General features: G+C 37.7%; 1 protein-coding gene and 1 long non-coding RNA gene across 7 annotated transcripts in view; both read left to right on the top strand.

Annotated features, from left to right (window-relative positions):
• Window positions 1–23132, top strand: part of LOC106070835 (long-chain-fatty-acid--CoA ligase 1-like) — a 51530-nt gene that overhangs the window by 9759 nt on the left and 18639 nt on the right. For 2 of the 6 annotated variants that reach the window (XM_056021011.1, XM_056021012.1), the window contains exons 2-3: window positions 70–136; window positions 6727–6852. In XM_056021011.1, coding sequence (XP_055876986.1) covers window positions 131–136; window positions 6727–6852 — 132 coding nt within the window. In that variant the 5' untranslated portion in view covers window positions 70–130. Of the gene's footprint in view, window positions 1–69; window positions 137–6726; window positions 6853–13138; window positions 13721–18043; window positions 18459–23132 lie in introns of those variants that run through there. The other 4 variants (XM_056021013.1, XM_056021010.1, XM_056021015.1 and 1 more) reach the window with 3 other exon arrangements.
• On the top strand, window positions 2567–3767 carry LOC129924636 (uncharacterized). Its single transcript, XR_008776650.1, has 2 exons — window positions 2567–3262; window positions 3515–3767. It is a non-coding gene; the product is annotated as an uncharacterized LOC129924636 (long non-coding RNA).

The following is a 23132-nucleotide window of genomic DNA, read 5'->3' as shown; positions in this document are numbered from 1 at the left end:
ATTGCAAATAATTACACCAAGTAGTCATCTAATATCAACTATTCTTTTGTGTTTTATTGTTTCCCGTAGGACTTGATTGTATTGAGTTTGAAGCCTTTCTGTCTAGTCTAGGAAGACTAGATCTGCAACAATGGAGGTAGATATTGGACTGCATTTGAATTATTTGTTTCATTATTCCCGCAAAACGCTTAAATTCTGCTTGGTTTTACTTTTTAGTTGAATTTGTTATTTATTTCGTTTTTGTTGTTTTCATTGTTATTTATCTCCCTTTCCCATTTGTCCAGCACTTCTGAGTTGTTCAGATTTTTAAAACTAGTTTTTAATTGCCTGTTAGTATAGCGCCCATTCCATGGTGTCATATGCTCAATGACTAGAACGCATTTTCTTTTGTTGACTTCCCTGGATGGAGGTGGTACCTGCAAGCTTTACCCGTGCTGCATTTAGGCGCTCAGCAAACACAACTGGAGTATCTGGGAATAAACTTTCTACATTATCGGGATATTGACACAATGCACAGAGTAGTGGCTAGTGCAAATGAAACACAACATTAAACTAACATCTTAGAGCGCCATTTAGGTAGCCTTCTGTCCAACGGTGTTAGTAACAAATGTCACAAAGTATTCAATTATCAACTTCTGCGTCAATGTGTAAATGTAAATTGGATCAATGATGCTGAAATTCGTGTTTATTTGGAACTGACGCTAAATATAGCAGCGCATTGGAAACTTTCGGCATCTGAATGCAGTGGAGTGTCAGTTGAAGAAACAAACATCAGCATGCTGTCATGTTATAGATAAATACTAACTAGTGTACTGTATGAGAAGTGTCATCTAAAATCTTTTTCGAACTTAACTTTAGCAGTTAGCTTAGTTCATCATTTTTTTAAACATTGTTTACTTTCAATGCCATGTCTAGATCTAACTAGTTTTGATATTCAGGCCTATATCTATGAGACAGTGGAGGAAATGAATAACATATCATTAGGTCAAACATATGTCACACAATTTAAAGTCGGTTCGTTTCGTTGGATGAACAGATCTGATTGTGACATGTCTCATGACGCTAACAAAATCATACACAATGTCATGTTAATACCAATACAATGCTAACGTTAAATAACAATTATATTCATCCCAATAATAACCTGTTATTATGATAAATTGAAACCACTTCTGTTAACATATATCTATAAGTAATCATATATCTCTCAATGAATTGTATCACATTTCATTAACTCCCCACTCCTAATGTCATGCCTGTACAAATCAGCCTCATTCCAGCCGCACTCAAATAGTAACAAACCAAGTCTATCTTTCTCCATGCTAATATTAACGGAGCCACTCATTTTATGATACTGTTAGAACCCATTCAAATCTTGTAGTAGAGCTAAAATACGTCATAAGGTCCCAGAGAATTAAATTCTTTCAAATTCTGCTTCGTTAGAAGCTAAACTTAGATCGAAAAAGTCTAAAAAGGAGAGACTAGAATGTTTTGAGTTGCTAAGGGCTTTTTCTTTCAAGATTTTTTACTTAAATGTCATTATATCCGAACTAATCTTTATGCATACATTTTCTATTCTTGTGCTATTAATTATTAAATAGTATGCGTTTAATGTCACTAGGCTTACATCTAGAGTTGCTGCGAAGTATACACCAGTCAATACATTTCGTCCCAGTTCCGCTGGCCAAAACAAGGCGCTCTAATAAGACTATATAAAAAAGCGACCTCCCCCCTGTAGCACTGTTATTTTATTTTTTTTTTAAAGCGTCCGCATATTGTCTGATTTCTTACTAGTAGTTTGTTGACAACTAATTTCTATCTAGTTTCCATGTTGTGGAGAAAGGTGAAGCGGGCCATGCATTGAGTTAGAGATTAGTAAAACTTAGTTCCAATCAGGAACATTAATCCTAGCATGTTTCGTGATATAAGAGCCCTTTACTACCACCTTTTTTTATCCTCATCATTATGTTTACTATTTATTTGTACAAAGCTTCTCTCAACTCAATTTGTCTGGTACACACTGTGCACTCGTTCTGCCACACCCATTCTGAGATCATGTTGACACTTTGCACAATTATTCATTGGGGAAGACAAGACATACAAGAAAACCAACCAGTTAGTCAATTAGTTATTGTTAATGAAATAGTTTGTTTGATAAAAAGGGAAATAACTTCTACATTATTGAGAGATATAGTTGTTAGGTTGTTTTCCATTGATAAGCTTTTTGTCAAAGTTCCCGTATATAGTTATTTTTATATTTTTCTTGTTCTTATTGCTTTCAATTGTTTTTGAGTTCGTGTCATCTTTTCTTGAACATTGTTGTTTGGTGAACCAGCGTGAGTCCGTGTATTCATTAGGATTGTAAGGTGTACGCTTTGAACATTGTTGTTTGGTGAACCAGCGTGAGTCCATTCATTAGGATTGTAAGGTGTACGCTTTGAACATTGTTGTTTGGTGAACCAGCGTGAGTCCATTCATTAGGATTGTAAGGTGTACGCTTTGAACATTGTTGTTTGGTGAACCAGCGTGAGTCCATTCATTAGGATTGTAAGGTGTACGCTTTGAACATTGTTGTTTGGTTAACCAGCGTGAGTCCACGTATTCATTAGGATTGTAAGGTGTACGCTTTGAACATTGTTGTTTGGTGAACCAGCGTGAGTCCATTCATTAGGATTGTAAGGTGTACGCTTTGAACATTGTTGTTTGGTGAACCAGCGTGAGTCCATTCATTAGGATTGTAAGGTGTACGCTTTGAACATTGTTGTTTGGTGAACCAGCGTGAGTCCATGTATTCATTAGGATTGTAAGGTGTACGCTTTGAACATTGTTGTTTGGTGAACCAGCGTGAGTCCATGTATTCATTAGGATTGTAAGGTGTACGCTTTGAACATTGTTGTTTGGTTAACCAGCGTGAGTCCATTCATTAGGATTGTAAGGTGTACGCTTTGAACATTGTTGTTTGGTGAACCAGCGTGAGTCCATGTATTCATTAGGATTGTAAGGTGTACGCTTTGAACATTGTTGTTTGGTTAACCAGCGTGAGTCCACGTATTCATTAGGATTGTAAGGTGTACGCTTTGAACATTGTTGTTTGGTGAACCAGCGTGAGTCCATTCATTAGGATTGTAAGGTGTACGCTTTGAACATTGTTGTTTGGTGAACCAGCGTGAGTCCATGTATTCATTAGGATTGTAAGGTGTACGCTTTGAACATTGTTGTTTGGTTAACCAGCGTGAGTCCATGTATTCATTAGGATTGTAAGGTGTACGCTTTGAACATTGTTGTTTGGTTAACCAGCGTGAGTCCACGTATTCATTAGGATTGTAAGGTGTACGCTTTGAACATTGTTGTTTGGTTAACCAGCGTGAGTCCATTCATTAGGATTGTAAGGTGTACGCTTTGAACATTGTTGTTTGGTTAACCAGCGTGAGTCCATTCATTAGGATTGTAAGGTGTACGCTTTGAACATTGTTGTTTGGTTAACCAGCGTGAGTCCATTCATTAGGATTGTAAGGTGTACGCTTTGAAGATTGCTGGCACAGAGTCTGGGGTACACCGTAACCATAAGGTGAAATAGTTGAGGAGCTGGAGGACATCACAAAGTCAGATAAACTTGACATGGGCCCCCACAACTACCAGAACAGATAATGCACCTTTAACACATAGTGTAACTTTAACGGATAATGCAGCTTTAACACATAGTGTAACTTTAACGGATAATGCACCTTTAACACATAGTGTAACTTAAACGGATAATGCACCTTTAACACATAGTTTATCTTTAACAGATAATGCAGCTTTAACACATAGTTTAACTTAAACGGATAATGCAGCTTTAACACATAGTGTAACTTAAACGGATAATGCAGCTTTAACACATAGTGTAACTTAAACGGATAATGCAGCTTTAACACATAGTTTAACTTAAACGGATAATGCAGCTTTAACACACAGTGCCACTTAAACGGATAATGCACCTTTAACACATAGTGTAACTTAAACGGATAATGCAGCTTTAACATATAGTTTATCTTTAACAGATAATGCAGCTTTAACACATAGTTTAACTTCAACGGATAATGCAGCTTTAACACATAGTGTAACTTAAACGGATAATGCAGCTTTAACACATAGTTTATCTTTAACAGATAATGCAGCTTTGACACATAGTGTAACTTAAACGGATAATGCAGCTTTAACACATAGTTTAACTTAAACGGATAATGCAGCTTTAACACATAGTTTAACTTAAACGCATAATGCAGCTTTAACAAACTCTACGAGGGACGGAAGACCCACACTTTTGACAAAGAATTGGGGACACTTGGAAATCCAAAGGGGCTTGACAATAAACAGCCCAAATCGAAAATCGATGAACAGAAAAGACGAGGTGACAACTCCCCTGCCTTCAACACGCCATTAATTAATGACGATGGTCCGTGCAACTTGATTGTTGAACTTGGAGTCTCAAAAGTTGCTTTCAAGTTTGCACATAGTACTAGCTATTCCCGCCAAGTTCACTGGATTGAATCGTAGTCACTTACTTATTGGGAAGATTTCAATTGAGACTTTCTTAGCTGAAATGTCTCATTTTCTTTGAAAGACTTACTCTATTTGGATTAGTATTACATTGTCTTATTTCCCTAGTGTAGAACTCGCACTGGTCAGTCTCGCACTTTCACTCCTTTCAATGTTGACACTTTCGAGGATTTGTTTGTATCACACTCCTATAAATAAATAAAATAAAAACATTGTATTTTTTAAAGTCTTCTACCAGACGGCTACGGGTACTAGATCTTTGAATGGCTACTAGATCTTAGGTGTTTGTCAAACCTCCCCGTCCTTAGCACATAGAATTCTTGGAATAGCATTGTTCCATTTGACTCGAGGGATGGTCGAGTAGGACAGTGGTTCACCTCAAAACAAACATTAATTGTGTAAACAAAAGTAGCTCCTTACATACAGTGTAATAGGACAGTGATGCTCAACCCAATACGACCAGCGGGCCATTTTAACTTCCGACACGCGTGTCGCAGGCCACATCAACATACAGGTACCAAAATATGAAATCAAAATTCACCTGAAACTATTTGAAACTATCGGATCTAGTACTTGACTTACATTAATTAATTGGATAGTTAAAAGTCTATCATTTTTACTGATCTAAAAATGGCTTCATTTCTCTAATTAAAATGTGAGCAACATTGTAGCTACCATTACCACGAACTTATTTTCTTATCTCTTTTTGGTAAATATTCCCATCGATCCTCCTATCTCTAGGCGTAGTTTAAACAAGAAGGCCTTCATATTTGTTTTAGAAAACCGCTGTGTATGTTGTTGTTGTTTTTTAAACAGCCAGACATTCTTAACAAAACAAATATGTTGGCTTATTATCATGTTACACAAAAAAGATCCATTCACTTTTCATGGTAGATTCGATATTCAGAGTTCCAATCATAAACTCAAAAACGCACACTCGTTAAAGGTCATGGTATCAATCCATCAGATAAAAAGTAAGGGCCCTAACGAAGGTAAAAGTACATTGCCAACTTTTTGAAGGAGGAAGGATTTTCTACTTTTTGTGCCGACGTTTCGGCGGGCCGGATGGAACCACGTCGCGGGCCGGTTCTGGCCCTCGGGACGTACTTTGGGCATCACTGTAATAGGAGATAATAAAGTCTTATTGGTCTAGACTTCACAGTATTAGTGGATGGCATGCAACTGATGGGAAACGTGTATAATGAGTTTTTTTTTTAATGTTAACCACGCATCAGTCTGAGGAAAAAAATCATTACTCACACAACTGGACATGAAGGTCTGAATGGGGGAGATTGTTATTTTTTACTTTGCAATAGATTGGACCAATTGTTATTTTTTACTTTGCAATAGATTGGACCAATACATGCAATGGCTTGCACATAATGCATAGTACAAAACAACAACTGTGTAGTACAAAGGTGTGGGTGACATGTTGATAAATGAAATTCTTTTTTGTCTTCTCTACACACCTTCTCAATGCGCATGTCAAATCTGAGCTAATTAGTTGGTGCAAAGAGAGTCTCGTGAGAAGCCGATCTAAAATATTGCCACATTATGTCTGAAAGTAGTGTACACAATATAGACTTTGGATCATGTAAGCCAACGTGATTTTTTGTTTTGAAAACTCCCCCCACCCCCATTTATTTTTTTGTTCATTTTTTAAAGAACAAAGTTGTGAAACGTCTTAGTTTTATCTTTGTTCTACAATCCCTGTCACTTTGTAATCTTCTCTCTGTAATCCCAAGTAGTGTTCATTCTTCTTCTATTTGAACACCTCTTACAGACGTGACATTGTGCCCCTATAAAATACAAATTATCACATAGTGAACTCATGCACTTTACCTGGTGATAACACTTTCCCTAGTTATGACCTTCACCTGTCAGATAGTCCCACATTGATAAGGAATGCAGTCTACGTTTTAGTCACACTTTTATTTTGTACTATGATGCCTGGGTGATAATGGTGAAATGTAAAGGTGACTTGTTGAGTTCGACAACCCAGCGAGTGCTGGTAGTATGACATGATTATCCATGGTTATGCCCCTTTCTGTATTGGTGCTTTGTTGTGTATGTTTTATGGCCAAGAAACCATTGAACGTGAAGCTATCTAGATGTACATGTATATCTATTCCTTCATTCTGATTTGTAAAAGAAGAAAAAAAAATGGTCTTTACATTTGTGTTTCAGTCCCCAATGGATTACATCAAAATAGCCAGTGCTGGACTGGTCACCGTGGGAGCTGCTACAGTTTATTATTTTCTCCAGAGCCCAGAGACACCCGAGTTGGCAGTTGATTTAAATGATCAGACTCAGGTGAGAAAACGGTCGTCCTGTACTTAATTCATTCTAACAGAATCTAACACCCCTTGGTTCACTCAGAGACTTGTACAAGCTTGTCATGGATGGTAGCCTTGAAGAATTGTTGCAGAATAGACAAGACTTCATCTCTCCCCAAGTTATCTCTAGTCACTTTTGTACTTTTAACACATTATCAAATGACCTTCAGAATTGCATGTCCTCTTCACCCCTGCCCTCCCCCTTATTTTTTTGTATTTGTTCCATTTTGCAAAGATTATGTAGCAAATCTATGTTGACCACGCTATCAATGACGTCATCGTACTTTTCACCCGGAAATGAGAAAAGGGAGATGAGGGAGGAGAAGCGTTTTACAACTGTGCCAATGGAATATAGAATAAAGCCTTTGGATTGGCGTCAATTAACGCTATGTAGTACCTTTGGGTGTGTGTTTGACACTCTACTAAAGTGTCAATAATTGTTACTAAATTAAGAGGCCCGACAGCGCTTCAAACTTCTAATGTAACCAATTAGTTCTAATTATTCTTACCTAATTATTCTTACTCAATGATATTGAAATGTTGATTACACGTTTGTATTCGACCATTACACTAAGACCAGGTGTACATCATAATAATTAGTTTTGGAAGTTTAAAAGTTAACAACGACACCGTTGTAGTCTAAACAAGTAAAAAAAAAATACAGCCTGTAGGTCTCTGTGGTCCCCGCTGTTCAACTGAGCAATGAAGTGAACATCTAACTGTTCAATTAAATGAAGTAACGCTCGCTACTCAAATCTTTTTTTTTTCTTGGCGACAGATTTACAAGATCTATTCCCATGTGCATGGTGTGGACAGCTTATTTTTAGGTCGTGCCTCTTCTGGCTTGTTAATATGCATTTAGCATTTCCTGTTGTGTGAATAGAAGGAAAGTGTGGGTGTTGAGATGGATGCATGAGTTGGACTCCGTTCTACCACTTGAACTGAAATACTTGGTCTTGTCAGATGGAGAGAATAAAGCCATACTAAGCACAAAAACGATTCCATTGAACAAACACATACTAAGCTGGATCCAAGTTTAGGTTTACCATTGACACTTTTTAACGCTAATTCCTACACACAATATGAAATCACTACTGTATGGGAATCGTAATCTTGTCTCAACACTGCAGCTATTCAATGCAGCGACAATCTTTTGTATCCGTTCTAGAAACGATGACATGAATTGCAAGGGTATTTACAATTACAAAATATTTGCTGAATATGTTCTAAGCTTCCTTGTGACATTAATTCATAAATATACTCCTTTCAAAATCCCATCATGCATCTGGCCATCTCATGTACTGTATTCATTTGGTTCTTTCACACCAGCTTGTATATATTCACACTAGTCGACCGGCGGCTAGCATACGCCGCTATTTTGCAGGGTCCCGCACATTCATAGGACCCGCGCTAATTCTAGGTGTAAATTATTAAATTAATCCATTTTATAACGTATTACAGATTTCCCGCGGCCGCCTGATTTACCAGGAGCTCCTGAAAATCTCCTGAGATTGCAAAATATACGAAAAAGTGATGGAAATCTCCGGAAATTATTAAAAATCTTTTGGTAATTCTTACTGTTGGGCGTGATCTATGTAGGAAATAATTTTTTTATGATATACTTTATGACTTTGCTACATGCAAGGCTCGCAAAGTAGTTCTGTACGTAGTAAATAATGAATAAAATGCAAAGACGAATTTATTTTCTAATACAAACTCTTAAATTTCACTTACTATCTGTATCCCTACCCAAACTCGGCCCCGCGAAATCCGTTTCGCATAGGGCCCCACAACGGTTAAGTCCGGCCCTGCTATTTAGTGACGGGTGAATACATAGTAGATTACTTATTCCCCCCCCCCCTTTTTCTGCTGTTTAGTGACGGGTGAATACTACTTGTTCTCCCCCGCTCTTTTTCTTTCGGGGGGGGGGGGGTAACTCTATAATGACTTTGAAAGCCCAAATGTATTCAAAACAAGGTTACAAAAGACAGTTTGTGTGGAAACACAAACTCAAAATCGGCCCCCGAAGTAAAATGTTTTACATAATTCGGATAATCCTTCAGAGTTGAAGATAGTTTACTTCCTAGTTCAAACCTCCCGCAGGACGACGGGGGATGGGAGCAGGCAGGGTTTGAACCTTCGATCGTCGATAAATCCAAACGACAGTCCAGCGCGCAAACCGCACGACCAGTGGTCCACCCAGGTAGGCTTCAATATTTTCAGAAAGAACATCCGAATGAAATTATATCAAAGATAAGAATGGAGAAAGAAGGTTAACAGATCTTGTGTAGTGCCCCAACCGTCCCGCAGATCAAAGGATACGTGAAAGTGAATGTAAAGTTAGATGTGAACCTGGCCTAACTAGTTTGTGGTCTATAGGGCAGATGATGTAAAGTTCATCTATCGTTGTGGCCTACTGTTAACGAGGGTGTCATGTAGCCAGCACAACGACCAACCGCCTTTGCTTTTCCCCAACTAATGTCAGGTACCCATTAGAGCTGGATAGACTCAGAAGTTGAAAATCCCAGTCTTCACCAGGATTCGAACCCGGGACCCTCGGTTCGAACTAAATAAGTTAATTTCTTTGAAAAGGCTCAATCTCGTTTTCGAATTCTCAAAAAAAAAATAATAATAATTTCCGCTATATAGAAAAATGTTCACGAAAATGATATTTATAAGATTACTATTCGTCTTAAATTAGGTGTAACATATAATGCATACTAATTAGCTTTTTCTTATAAAAAACTTCTTGCATAAATAATTGATTTTTAAAAATTAGAATTTTCGCTTTCAGGAAATAAAAAAAGTAGCCGTTGCATCAGAACTTTGAATGGTCTAAAATATTGTGAAGTCGGATTTTCAATATCTCTTCTAGTTTACGAGATCTAAACGGGACAGACGGACAGACATTTCGCACAAAACTAATAGCGTCTTTTCCCCTTTCGGGGGCGCTAATAATCTGCACATGTTTTCAATCACAAAACTGTGTGTATTTCGAGAAGAGACTTTAGTGGAATGTACCACTATAATATTTAAATTTCGTATTACTGTCATGAGTAAGAGGTAGGGAATACAACTAATACGAAACGAAGAGCGAGTATTTAATGATGAACTTAATCTCTTTCTACCAGTTCTAGTGCCCAGAATACACGAAAATAATCGAGACCAATTGTTATAGTAGGCTTGAACACAGAGCTTTGACGTGGCTACCTGTGACCAGTGGAACTGCTGTTGGTCTCCACTGACCACGGGATTCCACGTCACAGGTCTGTATTGAGGCCTACTAGAACGATTGGTCAAGGAATACTACAGGACAGCTTGCAGGATCAGAAGAGAGGAGCTAGAGATTATTTGTCAGATGAATATTTGTATGTCAGATTTAGCTGTAGAGACTTCCCCTCTCTAATGTGTAACTCCAAGGATGGAGGTAGCTGTACCTGGTGTTTATACACACTCTCCTTTCAACAGGAACTGTGTTGTCTCTGTGTTGAAAATCTTATTGGCTGTTGAAATTACTTGAGTTATTACAAAGTTCTTAGAAATGTTGACTTTAAGGATGCTTTCAAATTGTGTTCAGGCTTCCAATGAAAACGAAAGTTCACGTGGTTTGCTCGTTGAGTGTCACGTGGGTAGCTCTTCTAAATAGACCTCTTTCGCTTTCTGTTGACTGACTGTTACCACAGACCGTGTCTGTGTCACATAGATTTCCTAGCCCATCTTTGTAGTGCCTGTATAACAAGTTGATCTTGACATGACGTTAAACCTAGTCTGCAATGAAATATGACTGTTGGATAAAAAAACCCATCTTGTTGAATTCTAATCTTGCGAATGGTCCAATGTTGTTCTGCTTCATTAGTTAAAGTCAGTTTTGTCTACATTACCTACTGTTGAACATTTTCCACAGGAAAAAATAATTCAATGTCTACTAAGATCCATAACTCATTAGCTAGCATTACTATTTCGATCTTGGTTATCCAGCATATAGACGCAGCAATCTTTGTGGAGAGAGCATGGGTTCAAACTGCTGGTCAGTGAAATCAGTCTCTCGATTGTCTCTAGGATGACCAAGTTGAAATGTTCAGTTTGATTGTCACTAGAGGGACTTGTGATGCCAAGTACAGTTTTCGGGTTTTGATTTCTTATAATAAATCAGTTATTTTACAAAAAAATCTCTTGAAAAGTTTAGACATTATGCCGTGAGGATGAACCAAAACATGTGCCAATACATACAAGTGCCAATACATACAAGTGCATTTGAAATTTTTTATTGATTCTATGCTCTGCTAGGACTTTTTAGGTCATGAAGTGCATAGTAAAGATTTCTACTCGTACAAGCTGATATATATATATATATATATATAACATAATAATAGGCCTACTTAAAAAAGAAAAACAAAGCCTCAGTGAGGTTTAATTGTATCAATTAGTTTGGACAAGTTATGAAATTAAATCTGTAATAGATCTAGACTAAAAATAATAAATATGTGCGGTTAGAAATATTTTTACCAATAGTTTTTGTATTTCATGCGTTTAGATTTCTCAATACGCTATGATCCTATCACTTGTCTGGACCAGTTTTGGGGGGGGGGGGGGTATGTGGATAAATGTTACCGTGATCTCTTTAAAAAAAATGAATGACTTAAATTCGAACTCAGGGCGCATTGGAGACCAATAGCTTGTTGCCACGTCTTACAGATCTGTGACGTGACTACAAGCTATTTGTTTAAGCCTCCCACAGGTTGCGACGTTGCACGTCAGTGTTGAGGCCTTCTATACCTAATGGTCTCGGCTCAAGCCTCCTCAAGAGAACTAATTCAACTTATACCATTACATCTATCTAGTACAATTTCTTTACCTTATTCGATACCAAACAAAATAATTAATTATCAATAGTTAATTAACTGATTAGTTTAATTTTTAACATTGATTCTTGTTTTGTCAGGTAAAATAATTTTGCAAAATTTCAGCTTGATCCGAGATTGGGCGCGGGACAAATAACAGGTACAAACTTTTTACCAAACAGAGTGGATGTAAGAAAAAAAAACAGGTACAAACTTTTTACCAAACAGAGTGGATGTACGAAAAAAAAAACAGGTACAAACTTTTTACCAAACAGAGTGGATGTAAGAAAAAAACAACAGGTACAAACTTTTTACCAAACAGAGTGGATGTAAGAAAAAAAAAACAGGTACAAACTTTTTACCAAACAGAGTGGATGTAAGAAAAAAAAAACAGGTACAAACTTTTTACCAAACAGAGTGGATATAAGAAAAAAAACAGGTACAAACTTTTTACCAAACAGAGTGAATATAAGAAAAAAAACAGGTACAAACTTTTTACCAAACAGAGTTGATAAAAGCTTTGTAAAAACATCATTATATTCTATAAGTTTATGATAATTCAATTTTTTACTGTGCGTTATTTTCAGTGGACCCACGTAAAAACTATTTCTTACCGTGCAGAAACGTTAGTAGTTTCTATAGTTTTTAGGAATTAGATTTGAGTATCTCAATGAAGGCGTTCGATCAAAGTTCACCTTCAGTAAGTCATCATTTAAAGGAAGTGATTTCCATGAGTGACTTATGAACTGATACATCGATGTTTTAGAGAAATAATCTGTCGGCTGTAGTTTGTTTTTCTATCCCGCACCGCAACATACCAGATCAACTGTGTACTGGTTCTTAGACCTTCAACACTGGATTGGGTTTATCTTACATTGTGTGTATGTCGATTGTGTTTGACTTGAACTAGGAGACTAATGACTGTGTCTAAACATTCGTTTAAAACTTGAGGTGCTCACTGTACATCTTGGGACTAGTTTTGATCCCAGACTGGCTGATATTCTTACATATCTTGTTCCCTGCTCTTATCTCTGCGCCATGTTGTTATTTTATATGAGGTTGTGTATATCTTATGTGAGTCACTAGATGTTCAAGTCTTGACCCTAAGTGACTCTCCGCCGTATCGCCCTGGTTGTTTTTTTAATATTTTATTGCTTTTAAGCCTATGACCCCTTTAAGTATCGATCTTATAACTACATTGTACGTACTGCTAAATGATATATAGAGCATTCAGCCTTCGACTCAAGTTTTATGTACTAGATTTGTTATATAGAGCTCCATTCATGTCACTTGGTGGACACTGTAGACTAAAAAAATTACTATATCAAAATGTAAACATATATGTGACAGACACAATGGTGACAGTTGTTGGGCGATCAGTTTTGTTGATTTTAATTACTTCATTCAATTTAGATTATCCTACTCATTTTAGAATGTTGGATGTTTCCTATTTGAGAAGAACCTTGTAGTCCCAAGTTGACTGCTCACTACATGTGAGAAGTTTTACTGTTTGAAGATACTGAAGTTGACTTTAATACTTCACTAGTAACATAGTTTAGGATTTGCTGTGTAGAGGAACAGATAGTCTTGGAGGATTAATGGCCTAGAATGTGCCGATGTGCCAAAAAACTATACCACAGAGAAAGTCAAAACTTTGTTGGTTTAATATAGTGGTCAGTGCGAAGAAAGAAACTCAATATCTCGTTCACTGTGCTATTTGCAACACAGTTAATTTAATTAACACTTTTGTAAGTTTCTGCAACACGTGATCATTTCAATTAGGACTTCTCATCAATGTGTCTGTTGACTTGAGAAATACTAGTGTGACAACAGTTATATCTAATTGCCGTAAGCAGATGTACCAGAGCTTCAGAGAAGTATTCGAGTTCTATTCTGTTGGTCATCATCATGGCAAGATGTTGTCTATGTCCTGGACGAAACAATCAGGTGTTTCACAGTACGTCCGTCAGAATACCTTATGTCTCGCAGACTTTTGTAGTCGATGTAAGTTATTTGTTTTTTTTTTAAATTATGAAAACATTTTTTAACAAACAGGAAGATTTTTCATGTGTATTTACAAGGAAGCTTAATCGGACTTGTGTATTGTAAATATTTCCAAATATTGTTGGGGTGAGGAGTATAGTCTTGTAATATACTGTTGTTAGTTCTGTTTTAAGTGTTTTTTGGTTTGTTTGTTTGTTTTTGAAGTGACACGAATTTACATGTAATTACTAATTATTTATAATTGCCCTGGTTAAATTTAACAAAATACCCGGGTACGAATTTGTGCATCCTTGGTCTGGCTGACCATGCAGTAGACCATCTTTAAACCTGCTCGAGCTTCTGAGACTCCTTGATGACTCTCATCCATGTCTCAAATGCTATTCACTCCTGTTGAAAGCGATCCACCTCGAATACATGTCTATATAAACCTTTAAAGAGCAAGCGGGTTGAATGTTAAGGCTGAATTTCTCATTGCTACCTTACACCAGGGGTGGGCAACCTTTTTTTCTATCGAGGGCCGCATAAAAAAATGTGAATGGGGGGCCGCATAAAACGCACCGGCGGGCCGTTATTTGCCCACCTCTGCATTAGATGATAGTAGATTCCTAAAATGTTGGAAAGTGTTTCCGAAATTGAGAAGAAAATTGTGTTTAGTTTTAACTAAGTAACAAGAAGCATAGAATTTTGTTAGACCAACACAAACTAGCTGCAGGAACTATTCCTCTCGAGACAGTGGTAAAGACATTGATTCACTTGTGTCTGCTTAACAAGCCAACTTCTGTTGCATGAACATTGATGAGAAATGATATTATGAACGTTAACTGGTTACTAGTGGGTAACTTATTGAGCGCGATATCATATTCGACCAATCATTCGATACGTAGGTGACAGCATGGCTTTCTGAAAATGATGCTTCACTTCTTGATAATGTATATGTTTAGATGTAGATTTGAAAACAGCACTGATAGTTATTTATACTTCAAAACTCCAAATGTGACTCGGGTTGACTCCTTGTTTACTTCGGGCCTTTCTGTTCTGCTTTCAGGTTGTGTCACATGACTGTGTCACACAAGTCAAGTAGCGCTAATTAGTCAGATTCTATTGATTACATTCCAAGTAGGTCTGTTGTGTGGAATGCTTCTAGGCAAGGTCTTCCCCCCTCCCCCTCTTCAAATAACAAGCCAATCGGTGTATGTAGCATGTGATATTTGTTATGAAGTTACTCCACTCTTCAATAGACGATAGTACTGGACTCCTCGAAAGTCATGTCATTAATGAGGTAGTTTCGTATTCCCCCCCCCCCCGAGTCACGTGGTTGTGTGTATACAACGCGCACCGTGCTTAGTTTTAGTTAGTTTGTAGTGGGAATCTGAAGCGTTATAAGTCAATATTTAGTAGTTTCAATTTACTCATTAGCGCTAAACTATAATTTGTTAATAACAGGAGAATCTAGAGATACATTTTTTAAATAGTTTCAACCAAAACAAATAGTTAAATCTTTGATAGAAGGTACCGAAGCGTTGGCCTATAATCTGCCATACTGAGATCAAGATTTCTTGATCTACAATGAATGACTACAGTTACAGTTCTTAGCATTCGGGTAACCAGTCCTAGAAAAAAAAAAGTAACACTTTCATCCCCCCCCCCTTTTCATCTCTGCCCAAAAGTAAACAAGCTTGAACTTGAGTAGAACACTAAAAGTTGGACAGCAGACCAGTGTATATTGGTCAGATAGCTCTAGGGCTAGTGTGTAGTCGATATGTCGACTAGTTGTTATAAAAGATAAAAAGACTGCCATGAGTACCTTGTGCGTAATAGGCTTCAGTTGTTTAGCGAACAAATAACACACCTGATAGTCAAGGATAAATCTAGATCTAGTCTTACAGTTACACAAATCAAATGTGTCTTACCCCGCCCTATCATTGCTAAATTTGGTTTCTAAGTAATAAAATGGATCTAGATCTGTTTCGTCGACGCATTTTTGAAACTTTAATGTAACATTTTGTGAATTTCTTAAAAATGATAGTACTTTTAATAACATAATAATACATCATGTCTCCAACACAAAAAATAATTCTTAATGTTATCAATGTGCATAATGTATTATCAATAAGCGGAATATGAAATACATAACGTTAAAAAATAGCTGAAGTTAATGAAAATAACAATGTTTCAACTAATATGTAACTTCAGTGGCGGACTGAAAGGGTTAATGTGTGTGCGGCCTACTGATACACACGACTAAGGCTAAGGCCAATCACACAGGTCAACGGGTCCCTTGACTATCGATAGCCGTGTACGTTTTCTGGCCTTTCTCTCAGTCGCCACCGATCGCAGCCTCGTGGCAAGTAGCGAAGCACTTGATGTCATGGCATTGGTCATCAAGTCCGTTGGTCTTACACGTTTCTCCAGCAGGCTTTCTCGATGCACCGTAAGCCCCCAGGAGACCAGGTTGTCAAACACTGCATAATCTTCAAGTGTGTCTGGAAGACATGTCTGTGGTGCACGTGGGTAACATTCCAAGTGCACAAATCCATCTATTACACCGTCCCTTGGCACAGGGGGAGTGGCGACTGAGAGAAAGGCCAGAAAACGTACACGGCTTCCTCTCAACCAAAGGAAGACCAACTGGTGCAGGAGAAAGCGACACACACAGGTTGCACTGCAGATGGCCCCATCGAGGTGGCAATACAAGCCCACTGTCGCTCCCACTGATAGACCCCCACCTGCGTCTATGAACCTCCAACGCCCAGGTCGTGAGGTAGATTTTGTCCGGGACGGACAAATCTAAGAAGGGGGCAATGTTGTAACTTCAGTGGCGGACTGAAAGGGTTAATGTGTGTGCGGCCTACTGATACACACGACTAAGGCCAATCACACGGGTCAACGGCTGTCGATAGACAAGGGCCAGTACTACTAGTTCACGCAAGTATGACCTGTGTTGTGGTCATGTGATCAAGAGCCTTCACGGTCGAGAGACACAGTGTGTTTACAAAGAGAGTTGAGTCCAGAACAGCATGGCAGTAAGGACTTGTGGTACCTTTGGTACGTTGAAAATGTAGCTGTACGAGCTAGAGAGACTTGTTAAGTTAGGCAGTTCTATTGTGTTAAAGCATTTGAATTTGATGTAGTCAATTGAGTTGAATTGGCTGTTGATGTAATTGTCATTAAACCGCCACTTTGTTACTAGAAGCTCTTGTTGTCACGTTCTTGAGTTAGATGTGCTGTTGTGTTGTTGTTAAGCAGTGTTTGCAGAAGGCCTGATTGAGAAGATCGTAACAATATATATAAGTGTGTGTTTGTGTAGTTTATAACAAGCCTTTTTTTTAATCTTACAAGACACGTTTGTAAAAACATTCTTCTGTATGTTAGTGTAGATCTATCATCAGCAAAGTGTTGACGCTTGTCATAACTATAAGGGAAATATCATTGATAATTTAAACCTATCCTTAAACAGTTCTTGGCCCTTTATGAAAACATTCGTATAATTATTTGAACATTCAGGGAGTTCGTTGATGTACTCTGTATATTTTAAAATGTTTGTAAATGTAAAATTTCGTAAAAATAGAGGAGCAACAGCAATGGAAATATAGGAAGAAAAGGCCATTCTCCTCTTTGGTGTCCTACTATCACGTGACTTTGGTTAAAGTAGGTCAGAAATACGAACTACCTCATTAGGGAACTTACATTTTAACGCATCCATTGGTGTTATATAAATAGCGATGGTCGCTCAAAAACTTAAATAAATCACAAATAAATCGAGACAATGGCTTTGCGCTATTTGTGTCTATATCTATATCCTTTACTGAACGCTAGAATAACAACATGAAATGATGGCGATCACGTAGTGTTTGTTGTTGAGAACCTGAGTGGGGTTAGGGATGTTAGTATTTGTGTTGATCCTCTTTCAAGTTTTCCTCACAGCGGTCACGTGAGCCTACGACAACATGAGCTTTTGCGCATTAATACCGCGCGGTGTGCTGTCTGACAATGTTTTGAATCTGCCAGCGTGGCTATCGGTCACTGCCCATTGAGCATAGCGCTGTGTTAGTTTACCTAAAAAAAAAAAGAAAAACCTTTCCAGAAGTTTTGCCTAAATTGTTCTCTAATTAATATCAATTATTGCACGTTTTAGACAGTATGCCTATATTGATTCTCTCACTGTGTTTAAATCTTGTATAAAAACAAATATATAGTAACTTTTTTTTTTATCACAACTTGAAGGAAATCCTTGACCTAATGGGGGAAGGGGGGGGGGGACGCTTGACGCGTTCATACCACGTGATCCCGGCAATAGTTGGAGTGTCCTATTTAAAAAAAAAAACACGCCACTACTTCAATGAACTGTGTTGTATATTCGCGGATGTGTTGTCGCGTGCTTCACGAGTTTGTTGTGTTTGAATTTTTTCAGCGGCTAGCTAGATCTATATCTGTTGCGAGAACTAGATCTACTGTTGTAGTGCATTCTTATTACTAGACTTCTTGTCTAAGGACACTCGAGGTGTTGCATGGTCGAACACGTTGAGTTAGAGATCGTCAACAAGATTCACGTTTCACTTGTGTGGTGACGAAATAGTTCAAACCCTAGGCCTAGCTCTGTTTGGGGCAACTGATTGCCATCATCATGGCAGTGCCTGACAACAACAATTCCAAACTTACAATCGAACAACCTCAATCAATGTCAGATGTACTCACGAATTCATCCCTGCGTAAAGTTTTCTTAAAAAGTCAATCCGAGGTGAGAATCTAGAACTGTTGTGGAGTTTCAACTTTTGTAAAAAGTTATGAAATGATAGTACATTTACAAACGAATACTACACGTATGATATTTATGTCATGTCTAGACTAGCTGAAGGCTGTAGCCTAGTGTAGCACCTGTCAGATGGAAATAGAATCAAAAGTAAAACATTGTTGTCTAACAGTTCTAAAAGATATTTACGTGTTTCTAATGCGAATCAATAAAAATGGATTTCAACTACATCCCCTCTGATCATGTCCTTGTCCAGTGTAGACATTTCACTTCTTGCCCGTAATGCATTGTTATCACTAGAACATTGGCACCGTTTCCATAATAGTTGTCTCACAGACATTTTACTTTATAAACTTCTGACTTTGCTGTGAATAGTGTGAACCACCAAATCTATTTTTTTAGAACTCCAATTCGCCCATTGCCAAAATAAATCATCTCTTTGGGAAAAAGCTTAGATCTATAATTATCAGATAACGGATGTATGGTCTAGTTACTCTAGTAAGCCCAAGTCGCGCCTAGTATACTAGAGTGTTCTATAGACCTTAGGAGATGAAGCTTGGCTGTAAGTAGAGTCCAATAATAATAGCTACTCTACACACTTGATTGATTAGTCTACACACTTGATTGATTACGCATGTGACATAATGTTCTGTGAAGTTTGAAGCCTGAGATAAAAGCATGGAACTTAATTCCATAAACTGTAACCCTATCCCCATTTAAAGCCGTTTACAAATGAATTAACGGGCTTATTGTATTACGGTGCTTGTCAAGAGGCGTCAGAGATCCAGATCTATATATGTTATGTAATAGATCTATATATATGTTATGTAATAGATCTGTATATATGTTATCTAATAGATCTATATATATGTTATCTAATAGATCTATATATATGTTATGTAATAGATCTAAATGCTGCTTAAATTGAAATTAGCATTCGAATGTTTAGAAAATATTTAAATATAAATATATTTATTAAGTATCAAGTAAAAAAAAAAAAGGATAGCCTTTTCTGATCTATGGGGCAGATGATGTTTATCTTTGTATATGGTCGTTAACGAGGGTGTCAGCGCCACGACTAAACTCCTTTACTTTTCCCAACCAATGTCAGTACCCATCAGAGTTGGCTGGACTCGGGGTGTCCTAAAAATGCCGAAATGTACAAATCCCATACACCGAGATAAGAACCCGAGACATGTGCTGATATTACGTTAGGATGTTGTTTTGTGGAAACTACTGGACAGGATGTGACGTAATAAAAGGAGAGCTACTAGTACTTTAGTTAAGAAGTCTCTGTTAAGTCATTGTTTTATCAGTCTACGGTCTTTCTATGTAGTTACAGAACAAGACCCCCTCGGTTTGGAATCCTTGTGCTTTACAACTCAACTACCCCCCCCCCCCAATTTACTAGATCTATATACATTTTGAAAAAAAAAAAGTTTGTCTGAATCCGCACAGAATGAAGACAGTGATTGACGTATTTAACGACCCTCCATTAGTCTGTTTCTTCTTGTTTCCCTAGACCCACTGAATCTAGTCTATGTCGTTGGAAAGAGTTGTTCTGAAGTCCATGGGCAACATTTTCTCTCACTTAGACTAGAACTGCGACAAGGCAAACACTTTAGAAGCAGACAATCTTTGTCTCTGTACTTCTACTTGCTGTTCTGAATGTGGACTTGGTCAAGACTGTCATAAATTGGTGTGACTTGGGAGATGTAAATGTTCTAAGCCCTTCAACTAAGACACTGGAGAAAAAACAACACATTGTATACAAAGACTGTAAATAGCGTATTACTGTGTATATACTATTTTATGTCTTCAAAGTTTTATCCAAGTCGGAAGCTCTTTTTTATTTGTCCCCAACATTATGGCCTACACTTTTCGTCTCTGTAATCCTGATTTATATCTGTGTTTGCATATAAGCAATATTTCCATTTGCACATAGACTTTGTCGGCACACATAAAGACAATGGCCCCGTAGCACTGTGCTAATACCTAGATCTATATTCACTGCATGTAGCTAACATAGTTGTCCCATCTTCAATGAAAGCCTATTTCAGTTTACTTTTCGTTAAATTCGCCTGGCAATAGCTTCTCACCTTGGGTCTCAGGTGTATAAGAAATGTGTGTGTGGGAAAAGTTGGCCGGCTAAGTAATGGGTCGAGATATATGTACATCACTTTGCATTTTAGACACAGATTATGACAAGTGATTGCTCTAGTTGTTTTATAATTTGACCTTAATAGTAGGTTGAAATGTAATGCACCTTTTTATGAGTACTGACCTTAATAGTAGGTTGAAATGTAATGCACCTTTTTATGAGTACTGACCTTAATAGTAGGTTGAAATGTAATGCACCTTTTTATGAGTACTGACCTTAATAGTAGGTTGGAATGTAATGTACCTTTTTATGAGTACTGACCTTAATAGTAGGTTGAAATATAATGCACCTTTTTATGAGTACTGACCTTAATAGTAGGTTGAAATGTAATGCACCTTTTTATGAGTACTGACCTTAATAGTAGGTTGAAATGTAATGTACCTTTTTATGAGTACTGACCTTAATAGTAGGTTGGAATGTAATGCACCTTTTTATGAGTACTGACCTTAATAGTAGGTTGAAATGTAATGTACCTTTTTATGAGTGCTGACCTTAATAGTAGGTTGAAATGTAATGCACCTTTTTATGAGTGCTGACCTTAATAGTAGGTTGAAATGTAATGTACCTTTTTATGAGTACTGACCTTAATAGTAGGTTGAAATGTAATGTACCTTTTTATGAGTGCTGACCTTAATAGTAGGTTGAAATGTAATGTACCTTTTTATGAGTGCTGACCTTAATAGTAGGTTGAAATGTAATGTACCTTTTTATGAGTACCGCATGATTGCTTCCCTGTTGTTGTTTTTTTTGTAGTACAAGCCGGAAAGTTTTGTGTGATGTCAGCGCTCCCCCCCCCCTCCCCAATGACTGACCATTGTTGAGCATGACGAGTAATATTTAAATGTGGGTCAAGGTGTCAGTATGATGACAAAACATGTCTCCATCGGGATAGTGTTTGAGCTTGCGTACAATCAGGCTTTAAATCGCTTAGTTGTTCATAGTTTGCGAACCAATTCCAACGTGCTTGAATGGACAACCAAAACTTTGTGATCATGTACGACACGAGATGTTGAAGCACGGAGCTCTTTGGCTTGGAACTAGAAGAAATGGAACGCTGAAAAGTCTTGGCAGGGAACCCAGTTGTAGATACAGCGATACAGTTGCCTTTGCCTACTCGATATCTAAACAATTGTTGGACGTTGTGATGGCCACGCCTTACCGTAGTCAGCTGATTTGGATGACTTGTGTGCTCTTATGTATTAGGAATCTTTAACTTGTGTAGCACTACGGGTAGTGTAGTAGTGTAAGATATATAACCGAGTCTGTCACATTGTTGCCTTCAAAAGGAACTGAAACTTTGCTTCCACTCGCATCAAGATGTAGACTGTTTAAAAAAAATGTTTAAAACAAACGAAACTGAAGCCCAACGCTCTAGGAGACACTGTTTGAGCATCACTGTTGAATGAACGGGGAAGCTTTATGATACCGGTACTGGGGTTTCTCAGGTTTTTCATTTGTGTTTTGACGGACTCCAATTCTAAGAGTATTCTGACCTTCACTCGGCCAATGTATGTCTATGTATTGTTTTGGCTTGTGTGTGTGTGTGATGATAATGTGTACTCTCGAATAGTGTCACTGCTACTTTCAATGCATGTCAAATGTGGAAATTTTGTGTCAAGTAGCCAACAGGGAAGTTTGAGGCTGATTGAAATGATTGTCTCACTTGGTGTTTTCCCTTTCATATGACTCACTCTAGAAGTCAATGGTTTCTGTGTAGACAAAACAGTGTCACGTGTTCATCTGTTGAGTTTCTTTCAAGTATGACCAAGACAATGGTGAGATTGTTTTCTTCATGACACTTTCAACAAGTCTGTTAATGATATTAATGTTAAGACGTGTGCTGAAGGTGGCACAGAGTTGTACACCCCGCCGCGCTAAGGACTTATCCCTCCAAACTGAAATGGTTCTTCCGCCGCCTATTCATTCCTTTCATTCATATTTATCTCCCCTGTGAGTTTTCATTTGATCTGAATGTCTTCTGACCTCTCCAGCATATTCATTGAACTGACTTTTGTTACGATAACTCTTATTGCTTAGCGACTTGTGGAGCCTCTTATTGGGTTGTATCTGTTTCATCTATCGGATGCTTTTTTTTTTGTTTTCGATAGTCGCTAGAAATGATTGTTAATAAATGGCAAAGTTTGGGCTCCAATTGTTGGGGAAAGTATGATGTAAAAAAAAACATTGATGTTTTAAAAGTGTTGCGGGAGTTGAGTGAGCAAGTTGTTACATTTTGTGACATGTACTTTTACAATCAGTCCTCTGCCCCATCCCCCGCGCCAAGCCTTTCAGTTATCAGCGGTGCACTTTCTAAAAATAAAAATAAAAAACTTGAACATGGTGACCTTGAATGGGCAACGGAAAGTAGTTCAGGGCCTCTACTGATAGAACTGGCATTAGGATTAGTATTAAAACAGGCTTATCATCACGTTCTCACTTTAAAGGTAGTCTCCGACACGCACAGAATTTCCTTATGACATGGGAGCGGTCAAGGGGGGAAT

The sequence above is a fragment of the Biomphalaria glabrata genome, chromosome 2 (assembly GCF_947242115.1).
Source record: "Biomphalaria glabrata chromosome 2, xgBioGlab47.1, whole genome shotgun sequence".
Classification (NCBI taxonomy): Eukaryota; Metazoa; Mollusca; class Gastropoda; family Planorbidae; genus Biomphalaria; species Biomphalaria glabrata.
The sequence above is the reverse complement of the archived record's forward strand: the minus strand, read 5'-3'. Positions and strand labels throughout refer to the sequence as shown.